This window comes from Pseudopipra pipra, chromosome 26 (assembly GCF_036250125.1).
Source record: "Pseudopipra pipra isolate bDixPip1 chromosome 26, bDixPip1.hap1, whole genome shotgun sequence".
Taxonomy (NCBI): Eukaryota; Metazoa; Chordata; class Aves; order Passeriformes; family Pipridae; genus Pseudopipra; species Pseudopipra pipra.
The window spans coordinates 1,379,527-1,393,202 of NC_087574.1; the positions used below are offsets into that span (position 1 = coordinate 1,379,527).

The following is a 13,676-nucleotide window of genomic DNA, read 5'->3' on the forward strand; positions in this document are numbered from 1 at the left end:
TGCAGCTGGGATCGGTGCTGGGGAACAGCACCCGGACCTGCCAGGGTTTGGGGGACACACACACACAGGGGACACATGCACACCTGGGACACACACACCTAGGGGACACACATACACCTAGGGCACACATGCACACCTGGGACACACACAGAGGCCTGGGACACGCACACACCTGGGGGACATGGACACACACACCTGGGGACACACCCATACCTGGGAGCACACACACACACCTGGGGACACACCTCCACCCCCACCCACCCCTGGGGGACACCCCCACACACCTGGAGGACACTCTCCCCCACCCCCGTGTCCCCAGGGCTCCCATCCTCTGACCCCACCACGGCCACTCCGGACACAGCCACTGGCCCCGGGCACCCGCTGTCACCTCTAATTGGGTCACATCCTGCCCACGCCGAGACAGTGGGGACGGGCGTGTGTGCCCGAGGGTCCCTGTGCCTCTGTGTGGCCTGACCGTGTCCCCCCCTCACAGTGGCAATTCTGTGTCTCCTCCATGAGGCCACCCAGCCTCTGGGGACAGGGACATGGTGGTGGTGGCACCCCCAGTGTCCCCAGTGGAGGTGGCAGAGGGGCCACAAGCACTTGGAGCCAGGGAGACCCCTCCTGTCTGGGCTTGGATGAGCCAAGCGGGGTCTGGGGGGTGGTGGCAGAAAGACCCCGTCCCCATGGTGGGGGACACCGGGGACACAGACAGCAGACGGGGAGAGGTCACAGCTCTGCTTTACCATGTTGTCGCCCCGGGGGGGGGCAGGCCAGCGGCTCCCTCCGTCCCCCAGCTCAGCCCCTCAGCCCGGGGCCGTGTGGGCACTGCACGTCTGTACATCGGGACCCCCCCGCCAGACCCCCAGCACCGCCCCGGGGAGGGGAGAACAGCTGGGATGGGGCATCAGGGGCAAGGAGGGGCTCAGCCGGGGGGGGGAGTGGTGCAGTGGGGCAGCGTGGGGGGTCCCCCAGCCTTTTTTCCACCCCCTCAAACCCTCTGCAGCCCCAAGCTCTCAATTGGCAGCCGTGGGGTGAGTTAATGGGAAAAGGGGGGTTTGGGGCGCCGTGGGAAGCCGAATGCACCAGGCGGGGGGGATCCACGGGCTGGACCATGGCAGAGGGATGCTGTGGGGCTGGGAGGGAGTGAGGGAAGGCCGTAGGGGCTGTGGGGCAGCAGGGAACTGAACCACGGCACAGGGACGCCGTGGGGCTGGGCGTTCAGGGGTGCCGTGGGGCTGAACCGCGGCACAGGGGTGCTGTGGGGCTGGGGGGTCAGGGGCGTGCCGGGGGCGATGTTGTGGGTCTGAGGAGTCAGGGGCATGCCGGGGGCGATGCCGTGGGTCCAGGCTCAGTCCGAGTAGATGATGAAGCCGGAGAAGGTGCTGTACTTGTTGTTGTTGCCGCCGTGGGCTTTGCCCCCGTCCAGCTTGATGAACACCTCGTCCCCCGCGTCGAGGTGCAGGATGACGCTGTTACTCGCGTAGTCGTAGTTCTGGTCGGCGTCCTGCGCGATGGCGCTGGCCCGGACCTGCCCAGGGGACACCGCGGGACCGGCTCAGGGCACGCCCCGGCCCGCGGAGCCCACGGGACAGCCCCGGTCCCAGCTCACCCGCAGCCAAGGGGTTGCACCCCTCTGGATCCCCACCCGCGGGTGAACAGGTCCCGCATGCGTGAGGCTGCTCCGGGCATCCCCCAGAGCCTCTCCCTGACCCGGCAGGCACAGATAAGGGACCACGGCTCTGGGTTTGGGTGGGGGACCGTGCCACAGACATGGTGCTGTGACACTTGGAACCGGATGCAGGACCACAGCTCTGGGTTCTGATGTGGGACCACAGCTCCGACATGGGACCCCAATCTGGGTTGGGATGCAGGACCACGGATCAGACATCGCTCCAGACCATCGCTCCAGACCCAGACATGAGACCATGGCACACAGACAGGACCCCGACCTGGGATTTGGATGCAGGACCCCAGCTCAGGGACAGGGTCCCAGATCCAGAGCCAGATGTGGGACCACATCTAGGACACAGGACCCCAGCTCCCAATTCAGATGTGGGATCACAGCTCCAACATGGAACCCAGATCCGGGTTTGGATGAAGGACCCCTGCTCAGACACAGGACTCCAGCTTTGGATTTTGATGCTGGACCATGGCTCAGACACGGGGCCCCATCTCTGGATCAGGATACAGGACCGTGCCTGGGGCACAGGACTCCATCTCCCAGCCCAGCCCCAAACCAACCCGCTGAATCCCACACATCCCCCAGTGCTTCCCACGAGCTGAACAAGGACCACGAGCGTGTGGCAAGGGCTGAGCTCAAATCCCCCTCAGATCCCCCCTCACATGGACCCCAACCCGCTGCGGGGCGGGATGCTCCCCCCACAGAGCTCTCCTGGGAGCCGGGATGTGCCGGCAGAGCCGGAGGAGCCGTCACCGCCTGGAGAAGCGGCTCCGCGGCTGGACCCGCTGCCGCTGCAGAATTCTTTGGGTAATCAAATCTCCGCCGGCGCCTCGCGGGGAGATCGCGGCGCTGGGTGACAGTGACAAGGCGGCTGCTGAAATCCCGAGTGAAATGCAGAAGCGCTGCGCCGGGAGAAGGTGCCGCTAATTACAACCGACCAGAATCGGCTCTTAATTGGCTCGCGCCGGGCGGGCAGGCACCGGGGGCTGGGAGCAGCGGGAACGGGAGGACTGTGCCCACAGTCCTGTCCTTTGCCCCCAGGACAGGAGTCCCGGGTCTGCTGCTCCTCGGGGATGCGGGTGCACCAACCCGAGCGCACGGGCAGCGATGGTGTGGGCAGATGCTGTTAACTCTGGAACCTACTGATGGCCCAGCTGGGGATCCCATAGGATTTGCTCTCACCCACCCAGCCTCGTGCCACCACCAGAACTGTCACCCTGTTCAAAGCCACCCCGTGTCTTCCCCGCCACCACGAGTGTCCCCGGGGAATCTCCGTCGGTCACAGCACCGCAATCTCCAGGGGACGCTGCCTCTCCCAAGGAAGAGGAGAGGGGGAAAGAAGCATGAGAACCAGGAAAAAACAGGTTTGGTTCTTGCCATGGTCCCCCCCGTGGCAGCCGGAGCCGCCCGGTGCCATCCGTCTTCCCTCGTTAAGGAGCCGCCCCGTCACCGCTTGCCTGCCAGCCCTTCCCTAACCAGGGAAGATAAATGGCAGCGCTGGGCCCGGGCTCTGGCACCGCGCTGGCACAGGAGGGGGGGCTGCCACCCACCCCCGATGGCCTCACCCCCCTCGTCCTCCACCGTGCCTCAGTTTCCCCGTGGCACAGCCCCAGGGTGGGAGCCCCGGGGGTGACACAGCCCCGGCCCCGACTGTGCTGTGCCCACTGTCTCTGACCCCAGTGACAGGGCGGGCTGGGGGTGTCCCTGGCCCTGGGGACACTCTGGGGTGGTCCCCAAGGGGGTGGGCTGCACCCAAGGGCTTTCTAGGGGTGACGAGGGGCAGTGGGGCACTGCCATGTCTAGGCCACTCACGGTGACACTTGGGGCCTTGGGCATGTCGTGTGCCCCACGTGCCATGGCCACCATGGCCCAGGACCCCAAAGGTGTGGCAGCAGGTGTCCCCCAGACCCCCAGTGCAGCAGCAGATACCCCCCAGGATCCCTGGGCACAGCCCTGGGAGCCCTCCAGGACCCCCAAACATGGTGGTGGGTGCCCTCCCAGCACCTCTGGGCACAGCACTGGTGCCCCCCCAGACCCCCTGAGCACAGCAGCAGGTGCCCCTCAGGGCCCTTGGGTGCAGCAGCAGGTGCCCCCTGGCCCCCCAGGCAGGGCAATGGGTGCCCCCAGGACCGCCTGGCAGGTCCCTGTGTGCCCCTGGGGACTGTCCCCACTGGGGTCCCCTGGGGCTGTGCCCCTCCCTGAGCCATGGACGGCCCTTGCCCCACCATGGGGACCATGGGGGCCCCAAAGCCACCCGGTGCCACCCCCTGTCCATCTATCTGTGTGCCCATCCATCTCCCCCCCCCCCCACTGCCCCTCGCCTCAGCTACGGGCTAATACAAATAATAATTAATGCTAATTAACCACCAGCAGCAGCTCCCCTGGCTCTCATTAACTCCAGCCCTGACACAAGGTGATGGGCTGCCCCCAAACCAGCAGCACGAGAGGAAATTTGGGGGGCGCCCCAAGTCCTGACTCCCTCCAAAGGTGCCAGATCAGTGCTTATCCACCAGGCTCCCCCAGCTTGCCAGGGACAGGGATTTTTTGGCAAAAAACCCTAATTAACCCCAATTTTAAAATTATTTGGGGCATTTTTGGGGGGAACTTTGTCATAGATATCAGCACGGTGATGCCCTGTTAGTAATTAACAAGCAGTTAATTAAGCTGCATCACCTGCCCAAGTGCAGCTCCTCTCATTGAGGGGCTCCCCAGCTCCTGGACATTTATCCAAGAACATCGATATCCCCCAGAGCTGGGGGATGGGAAGGTTTGGGGTGGTCCCCAAATACGTTTTGGGGGAGGCAAATGGGTCGAGGTGAGTTTTTGGGGTGCTCAGTTCAGAGTTACACGGATGCTGCTTGGGAGGAAGAGCCAGCAGTGCCAAGCAGCACTGGGACACCCCAAAATTTGGGGCTGGAGGGTGGGAGAAGACAAAAAAAAATCCCAATAAAAGGAAATTTAAGCTGTTTGCATGGAGAAAAGCTGCCGAGCAGCTCCTGCTCCCACTCGGAAGGGCTCGGAGCCGAGGGGTGAAGTGCAGTGGCTGTGACAAGGCTCCTGCCTACCCCCACCCCCCCGCTGCTTTTTGGGGTGAAAACTCAGTTTTGGGTTAATTCGGGGTCCCACATCCTCGGGACAAGGAGGCACCGCAGGGGGTGATGTCGAGGGAAGCGATGGGAAGCGGGAGCGGGGTGGGATGGGATGGATCCCGGCGAGGATGCCGGGCTGCGGTGACATCCAGAGAATGGAGCTCGGGTGACAGCTCGGGGGTCACAGCCACGTCTTGTCCCTCGAGTCGTGGCCGGGAGGGCACATGGGATGGGAAAGGAGCGCCTGAAAACGCGGGGGGGGCAAGGCTGAGTCTTGGGATTGGGGGGTTCAGCTGGATGGGATCGGGGGGATGTGGGAGCAGGGAGGGGGAAGGAAGGATGTGTGTCCCCCCGGTGTCCCCACACAGCCCGGCCAGGGGTGGGGACATCTCTTCTGGCACAGCAGCAGCAGAACCTGCTCTGGGCTGGGGGTGCAGCCCCCCAAAAGCGGGGCAGGCGCTGCCCCCCTCGAGGCCACCACAGACATTGTCCCTGTCCCCCCCCAGGGACCCCAGCGGGGACAATGGCACGGCCGGGGGGGGGCAGGGCACCCCGGGGGTGCTGTGGGGGTGTCCTAAGGCACCCCAAGGCACAGCAGGGCACATCTCTAGGGCCAAGGAAAGGACTGAGGGACCCTTGGGGACATGTCAGGGTGGGTGGTGACTGTCCCCAGCGCTGGGACAGGGACGGGGCACCCGGGGAGTGTGTTTGGGGATGGGAGGGGGATGGGGCTCTCTGGGATGGGCACCCCGAGCACATCACTGTCCCTGGGAGAAGGATGGGGCACCCCAAGGGTGCTCCTTTGGGGCAGGGAGCAGGACAGGGCACCCCGGGGGTGCACCCAGGGCCCATCACTGGGAGAAGGCTGGAACATCCTGAGGGAGCATCTCCGGGGCTGGGAGAAGGATGGAGCACGCTGAGGATGCAGCTCCAGGGCTGGGAGCAGGACAGGGCACCCCGGGGGTGCACCCAGAGCCCTCCACGTCCCCGGGAGAAGGACAGGGCACCCCAGGGGTTACAGATCCATGGGCAGGAGAAGGATGTGGCACCCCGGAGATGCACCCAGAGCCCATCACTCCCTCCAGGAAAGGGACAGAGCATCCTTGGACACATCCCTGGGAAAAGGACAGGGCATTCCAGGGTGCAGCCAGAGCCCATCTGCACGCCTGGGAGAAGGATGAAGCACCCCGGGGGTGCATGTCTGTGGCTGGGAGAAGGATATGGCACCCCAGGGATGCATCCAGAGCCCATTACTGCCGCTGGGAGAAGGATGTGACACCCTGGGGAGGCATCCCTGGGGCTGGGAAAAGGATGGGGCCCCTAGGGAAGTGCACAGAGCCCATCATCGGCATGGGAGAAGGATGTGGCACCCTGAGGGTTCGTCCCTCGGGCCAGGAGAAGGATGGACCACCCACTGGGTGCATCCCTGGGGTTGGGAAAAGAGTGGGACCCCCCAGGAAAGCACCCAGAGTCCACCATCAGCACAAGGGAGAAGGATGTGGCACCCTGGAGGTGCATCCCTGGGGCCAGGAGGAGGATGGAGCACCCGGAGGGTGCATCGCTGGGGGCGGGAAAAGGAGGGGGCACCCCGAGGAAGAACCCAGAGCCCTTCTCCGGTGCTTGGCGGGGCCAGCACCGCTCCTGTGCCCGCGGAGGGAGCCGGGATGGGCAGCCCTTACCTGCCCGTTCTTGCAGAGGTCTGCCCACATGCTGGTGCCGTCGCCGCCGCGCATGAGGACGTGGTAGGTGAAGAAGTAGGTGCCGGGGATGGCGCAGGTGAACTTGCCCGAGGCGGCGTCGTAGCTGTTGCCCAGGTTGGTGACCACGTCGTCGAACTTGAGCACCTCGTAGCCCTCGTGGGGGTTCTTGAGCCCGGCGTAGAAGGCGACCCTCGGCACTGTGCTGTAGGTGGCCGCGCTCACCGCGCCCGTAGCCCCCGGCCCCGGCAATCCCGGCGGTCCCGGTCTTCCCGCTTCCCCCCGCGCCCCCACCGGCCCCGGCGGCCCCGGTTCTCCGGGCGGTCCCGGCGGTCCCGGTTTCCCCGGTCTGCCCGGTTTTCCTTGCGGACCTTGCACCAGCGTGGAGGGCGGCGGGAGGGGGCCGCGCTCGGCGGGCTGCGGGGGGGCGGCGGGGCCGTAGGGCTCGCAGACCATCCGGCAGGTGCCCAGCATCTCGTAGCGGCCGTCGGCCCCGGCGGAGCTCACCAGCACCGGGATGAGCACCACCAGCACCAGCACCATCACCACCCCCGCCGCGGCCGCCAGCAAAGTTTTGCGGCCCAGGCTGAGCCGCCGCCCGGCCGGGGCGCGCTGGCGCCCGGGGGAGGGAATGGTGCCGGCGGGGGGGAGCAGGGCGGCGGCGGCGGGGGGGTCTCGGGGCGGTGGCGGCGGCTCCGTGAGCTCCGCTGGCTCCGGTGCGCCCCGAGCCGCTCGGGACACGCCCACCCCGACCGGGACACGCCCACCCGGCCATGGACACGCCCATCCATCCCCGGACACGGTCGTGGTCGGTGATAACCACGCCCTGGACACGCCCCTGCCACGCCCACCCGCGACCACCGGTGCTCCGTGGGAAGGGAAACTGAGGCGGGAGGTGGATGGACCCCGGGTGCCACCCTGACGCCCCCACCAAGCGCTCGGGACCCCTCGGTCACCCCGGGCCTCTGTCCCCTGACCCCACACGATGCCACCCCCAGCCCCGAGCACCCCCCAAGCTGGGGACACCCCAGGGACCCGTCGCCTCACCCTAACCCTAACCCCGCAAACGGCACCCACGGGGGATGGTCCCCACGGCACAGCCAGGGCCCATCCCACCTCCCTGCCTCAGTTTCCCCTCCCTCCGCGCTCTGGAGGAGCCCCACACTTTGGGACAGCCCGAGTGACACCCACGTGGCCCGAGCATCCATCGCGGTCACCCGCGGGGTCCGTGGGCTGGGGCGTCACCGCTGGTGGCAAAGGCCACGGTGACAACGGGGCAGCCGCGGGTGCCACCGCGGGGGTGGTCGGGCCCCCCGGAGGGCTGAGCCCCGGCGGGCTCATGACATGGGGACACGCTGCTGCGCCCGCTCCGTCGCCTGCCATCTCCATCAGCCTCGGCGGGGACAGCGGGACGCGATGGCAAGTGACAGGCGCCGCCAGCGCCGGGGGTGAGCGAAGGACGCAGGGAAGGCGGGGGGGACACGGACACACGGGCGGAGAGCGGCCCGGGGGCCACTCCCAGTGCCGCCCGCTGTGGCCTCGGGTGACAACACCGAGGTGACATCAACCCTAATGGCACCTATGAGGTCTGTGGGGTCATCGTCCCCCCCACCCCCAAAAAACAACACCGGGGGTGCATCCCCTCTTCCACTGCCACACCTGTGCGATATCCCCAAACCCCAGGGGACACACGGCGGACAGACCACTCCCTCCAAAAGAGGGGGGACCAAGGGGACGCTCGGCAGCCATCGATCGCCCCCGCGTGTCCCCGGGCTCCCGCAGAGGCTTTAATCAGCGAGCACAAATCAATTAGCTGCCTTTAAGGAGGCAATTATTCCTGGGGGCATAACGAGACGGGGGGGAGGGGAGAGGACAGTATTTTGGGGTGGGGGCACTGCCACCATCGTGTCCCCCCCTCAAAGCTGTCACCATCATGTCACCAGCTGCTTTCCTGGTTCTTTTCTCCATCGTTATCGTCTCCCCCCCCCAACCCCCCGCTCCTCGTTATCTTTCTTTTTAACAAGCGCCTAAAAATACGCCGCGGCGAGGTCACGGGCTGCGTGAGTCACCGCCGGCGCGGGGACGGGATGGCCCGGGTGGGCAGGGGGCTCTGCGTGGGGACAGGGTGGCCGTGGCGGGGACATGGGGGGTGGGACAGACACACCCTGGTTGCGTCAGGGCACTCGTCTCACCTGGAGGGTCAGAGGACATCCCTGGTCTTGGCCACTGCATCCTCACGGTGGGGACACAGCCCCAGGTCACCTCACTGCTGCAGGACATTGTGTGGCACGGCCACCACCCCAGGCCACCTCATCACCCTGGGCAACCCCGTCCCCATGGCACGGCCACCAGCCCAGGCCACCACATCCTCAGCCCGGCTGCCGAGCCAGGACAGCTTCAGCACCACCTCGGGACGGCAGCGCCCAGTGGGTGGAGACAACACCCCAGGCGACACCGGCTGGGGACCCTGAGGTGCTCGCTGTCCCCAACCCTTGCACAGGGAGGGGGTGCAGCGCAGCCCCCCGAGCCGGCTCCATCCACCTGGGGATGGACAACAGAGCGGGGAAGCTCCAAAGGGCCACGTTTGGGAGCGCAGGAGCAGGGAAAGGGACGAAGCTGGGAGGTGGCAGCAGTGACTCCAGTGACTGTGGTGGCAGCAGTGGCCGCGGTGGTGGCAGCGGTGGCAGCAGTGTTGCCAGTGGTCGTGCTGGCAGCGGTGGCTGCAGTGGCTCTGGTTGTGGCTGCAGTGGCTCTGGCTGTGGCTGCAGTGGTGGCAGCACCTGTTGCAGCGGTGGCAGCAGTGGCTGTGGTGGTTGTGGGAGCAGCAGTGGCAGCGGGGGCTGCAGGGACAGAGGCTGCAGTAGTTGTGGGGACAGTGGTGGCTGCAGCAGTGGCTGTGGTGACAGTGGCTGTGGTGGCAGTGGCTGTGGTGACAGCGGCTGCAGCAGTGGCTGTGGTGACAGGGGCTGTGGTGACAGTGGCTGTGGTGACAGCGGCTGCAGCAGTGGCTGCGGCGGCCCCACTCGCCGCCACCGCTCCTCTGCAAAGGTTAAGCAAACAGCAGCTCCCGCACAATCGATCCCGGCTGTTTGCTTTGGCAGCGCGGAGCGCGGGCGGGGGGCGGTGCCGGGGGACGCCCACAGCAGAGGGGGGGCAGTCGGTGCTCCGGGGGCGCGGGTTTGGCCGGGGGGCGGCTGTACCTGCTGCTCTCTGAGGGGCTCCTGGAGGAGGATTTGGGGAAGGGCGAGGGCAGCCGGGCAGGGGGGTTGTGGGGCTGGGCTGTGCCTCAGTTTCCCCTCTCACTCTGCCCACAGGACCATGCGTGGCCAGGGGCACAGGGACATTGTGCCCCCCACACCCTCCACCCGGCCCCGCCAGCTGGGGGTCAGCCTGGGTGAGCTCAGCCCAGGGGTGGCTGTAATTACCTGGGCTCAGCTGTAATTAGCACTCGGAGCTGGACACAACATACGACCCTGATGTCGGCCTGGGGAGGGAGTAGCCATTCACAAACTGCCCCCAAAACCCTTGTGTGTCCCCAGGCTGGGGTCTGAAGGGGCCATGGGAGGGGAACACTCAGGTGTGGACAGGGAAGGAGGTGTGCAGTCCTTGGGCAGGACCCCTGGGGCAATGGGAGCCTCTGTCCAGACTGTCTGCTGGCCTCAAGAGAGGACACCAGCCACCCCAGCCACCAACCTCCAGGCCTGTGTCACCTCCATCCCTAAGAAAGGCCACTCCAACCACTTTGTTAGGAGGCAGAGGTTATTAAGAAGAGGAATTAAGAAGTTTTCCAGGCTGTGGAAGCCCGGGGAGATGCAGCACCAGCACGGATCAATACAGGAGCAAGGGAAGACCCCACGGACCAACCCCGAGGTGATGACCCTGGAGCTGGCCAGTGGGCTGCCTGGCTAGCCATGGGGCTGGCTGGCTGGTTGGCCAGTTGGTGACTGGCCAGCTGCTTGGCTGGTGGGTTGGCCAACTGGCTGGTGGGCTTAAAGGCCAACTAGGTGGCTGTTTGGTGAGCTGGGTGGTTGGTAGCCAAGTGGCTCACTGGCAGTGGGCTGGCTGGTTGGGCTGGGTGGTAGATGGCCATGGGGTGGGCTGTCTGGTTGGTGGGTTGGTTGGTTCATTGGCCAGCTGATTGCCCATCTGGCTTCTTGGCTAGTTGGCTGGCTGGCCAGTTGACCAACAGGCTGTTTGGCTGGCTGGCCGGTAGAGCACCAGGCTGGTTGCCTGTCCAGCTGTCTGTTTGTCTGTCTGGCCAGTTGCCCAGTTGGCTGGTGGCCAGGGGCTGGCTAGCAGGCTAGACAGCCGTGTCAGCCCTGGCCCCGGGGACAGCGACACCCCAGCCCAACGCCGGGCACTGTCCCTCGCCCGACGGGGGAGCCCGGCTGCAGGCGGGGGTGGGACAAGGTGTGGGGGGCACATCCACCCGTCCCTGTCCCTGTCACGCTGCCGCTCATTACGGACACGGCGGGGCCCGTCACCCTCCCGCCGCGCGGCAATTAAGGGCTGCCAACACCGGCAGTTAATTAGCGCCGGCGGTGAGCGCTGCGAGGTGACGGCTGAGCGGCTGGCGAGGGGACGGGCTGGGGACGTGTCCCCCCGGGGGCACGAGGGGTGAGAGTAGCGGGGACTTGGGCTGCTGGCACCAGCTGTGCTGTCCCCGGGGCGCCCCACGGCCGGCGTGACACGGCGAGGGGTGCGCCGTGACAGCGGGGACAGCGACGGGACGGGCAGGGGTGGCACTGGGGAGTGTCCTGCGCGGTGACGGTGTGTGACACCCCGGGCCGCGCAGTGACGGTGACAGTGGGTGACACCCCGTGGGCCATGCAGTGACAGTGACAGTGGGTGATACACTGCAGGCCGGCAGTGACGGTGACAGTGGGTGACACTCCGTGGGCCACGCGGTGACATGGCACTATGTGACAGCCCCTGCGCCGGGCACTGACGGTGACTCTGTGTGACAACCCACGGGAGCTGCAGTGACACTGCGTGGCACCCGGCGGCCCCGCAGTGACAGTGACACCCTGTGCACTGCGCGGTGACAGTGACACCATGTGACACCCCGGGGAGCAACAGTGAAGCTGTGCAGCACCGCGGGGCTGTGCTGTGTGACACGAGTGGGGCTGTGCAGCCACGATGACACTGTGTGACACCCCGGGGAGGTGTGCAGTGACAGCGACACTGTGCCACACCCCAGGGACCGTGCAGGGACGGTGACACTGTGCTAACACCATGCAGTGACAGTGACACCCGTGACAACAGGCACCGTGCAGTGACACTGGTGACACCAGTGCCAGGCAGTGACATCACACTCAGACCCCCCGGGCTGTCCCTCCTCGTGGGTATTGAGCCCCCCAGCCAGCTCACACCTGGGGCAGTCCCCACCGGGGGATGTCACCCTGTCCCTATAGCCCATAGGGGGACATCCCGTGGGTGTCCCATGATCGGGTGCTCCAAGGAAGGGGGAGGGGGGTCAGGAATGGGATGCACGGGAGAAGGGTTACACTAAGGGGGGAGTGCCAGGAAAGGGGGTGCAGTGGGAAAAGGGGTGCTCTGAGGAAGGGATGCACTGGGGAGGGGGTGCAGCAGGGAGGGGGTGTGCTGGGGAAGGAGGTGCTCCAGGTGGGGGTGCTCTGGCTCGGAAGGGGGTGCAGAGGGAGGGGGTGCGGTAGGACAGGCTCGCCTGTCACGAGCCCCCGGCAGCCGCAGAGGAATCGATCCGGCCGCCAATTTGCACAGTCAAATATTTGGCTTCGCGGCGCGGGGCCGGCTCTGCTCGAGCCGCCCCGGTGGGCGCGGGGGTGACGCTGCTCCGCGATCGATGGCGGGACGTGGGGCGAGCAGGGCCGAGGGTGTGGCGGGGCTGGGGGCCGTGGTACAGCACCCCCGGCCCCCGGAGCCCACCGAGGGGGCAGCACTCGTGTCACGAGCCCGGGGTCTCAGCCGGCGTGTCCTTCAGGGTGTCTCCTCCACGGGCATCGATCGCGCTGTCGATGCCACCCAGCCCACGGAGCTGAGCCCTCTGTCACCGGCGGGGGACACGGGCTTGTCCCTGAGGGGGTTTGGCTGGGAGGTGGGAGGGGGACTAGGGATGCTGGGGCAATCCTGGGACAGCACCCACAGCTGGGCACCGCACAGCAACAGCCCCATGGCCAAGCGCCCGGCTCCAGAGCCCTTCCCCGGTGGGTGCCAACACCCGGGCACGCAGCCCACACGGGGGGCTCAATCCCCAGCTCCGCCCAGAGCCCCCAAACCAGGCCCCCACCAGCCCCACGGACAGCCCTGTGCTTCACCATCCCCTGAAACCAGTCCTTCCTCGGCCCCGCTAAACTCGTTAGAGAACGTCAGCCGGGCGGGAGCGAAGCGCCAAATGCGATTACGGCCCCGGCTCGCCCTCTCCTTCCACCCCCGGCCCCATTTATCGCGGAGGCGAGCGGGAGGGAGGTGGAATCAGCGCTTATCTCGGCCGAGAAATCGCGCTCCGGCCCTGATTTATGGCTGGCTGGGAGGGACTCCGGCATCGCCGAGCAGTTAAGGAGCATTAAGAGCAGGGAGGGGGTGTCTGAAAGGTTCCCCCCACTTCGGGGATGCTCTCTGGGGCTGCACAGCGACCACTGGGTCTCTCCAGATGGGTGTGACACAGGACCTGTGGGTGCACTGTGGGGCTCAGGGGAGGGCAAAGGAGTGGGAAGGGTGTCCGGCCCCTAAAAGGGGCACGCACTGTCTGGGGACACTGAGACGGTCCTTGTGCCTAAAGGCTGGCACTGGGGACAGCCAGGACACTGCCTCACAGGGCCGAGCCCAGGAAGGAGGGTGGGAGCATCCTGGAGGATCCTGGAGACCCCTGCGTGCAGAGAGGAGGGGCGGGCAAGGGCTGGCAGCACCCACCCTTCTCAAAGTGTGGGGACAAGGGGTGGTAGTGGACACAGGGGTACCCCAGGGGGAAAGCACTGGCACAGAGAACCACAGGGGCCCAGGATCACATCCCAGGAAGCTGGAACTGCCCAGAGCCAACATGGATCCCCAGCCCCCCCCAAGGAAGCTCAGGGCAGGGCTGACGCTCCGAGCAGCTCCTGGAGCAGCTCAGGGATGTTTACTGGGAAGAGCACGAGCGCCCGTCAGCTCTGCCTGCGTGTGCTGAACTTTACAGAGCGCAGCCGTGCCCCAGCATAGGAAACGACCTGGGAATGGGCCGGGAAGAGC

The 13,676-nt window shown here is 66.4% G+C and overlaps 1 protein-coding gene across 2 annotated transcripts; it reads right to left on the reverse strand.

Annotated features, from left to right (window-relative positions):
• Window positions 1–725: 725 nt before the first annotated feature.
• Window positions 726–7,175, reverse strand: C1QL1 (complement C1q like 1). 2 transcript variants are annotated; one of them, XM_064636396.1, is made up of 2 exons: window positions 6,453–7,138; window positions 726–1,531 (listed from the first exon to the last, which is right to left on the reverse strand). In XM_064636396.1, the coding sequence occupies exons 1-2, from the start codon at window positions 7,011–7,013 to the stop codon at window positions 1,352–1,354; spliced, it is 741 nt and encodes a 246-aa protein (XP_064492466.1). In that variant the 5' UTR covers window positions 7,014–7,138; the 3' UTR covers window positions 726–1,351. The 2 variants fall into 2 exon arrangements, with proteins under 2 accessions (XP_064492466.1, XP_064492467.1); XM_064636397.1 differs by lacking the exon at window positions 726–1,531 and adding an exon at window positions 2,781–2,996 and having other exon boundaries at window positions 6,453–7,175.
• Between the last annotated feature and the right edge of the window lie 6,501 nt (window positions 7,176–13,676).

Excerpts from the sequence above, each read along its gene's own strand:
- C1QL1 (XM_064636396.1), bottom strand. The coding sequence starts at position 7,013 with ATGGTGCTGGTGCTGGTGGTGCTCATCCCGGTGCTGGTGAGCTCCGCC. Across the intron at positions 1,532-6,452 it reads ACCTCTGCAAGAACGGGCAG|GTCCGGGCCAGCGCCATCGC; the intron begins GTAAGGGCTGCC and ends TCCCCTGGGCAG.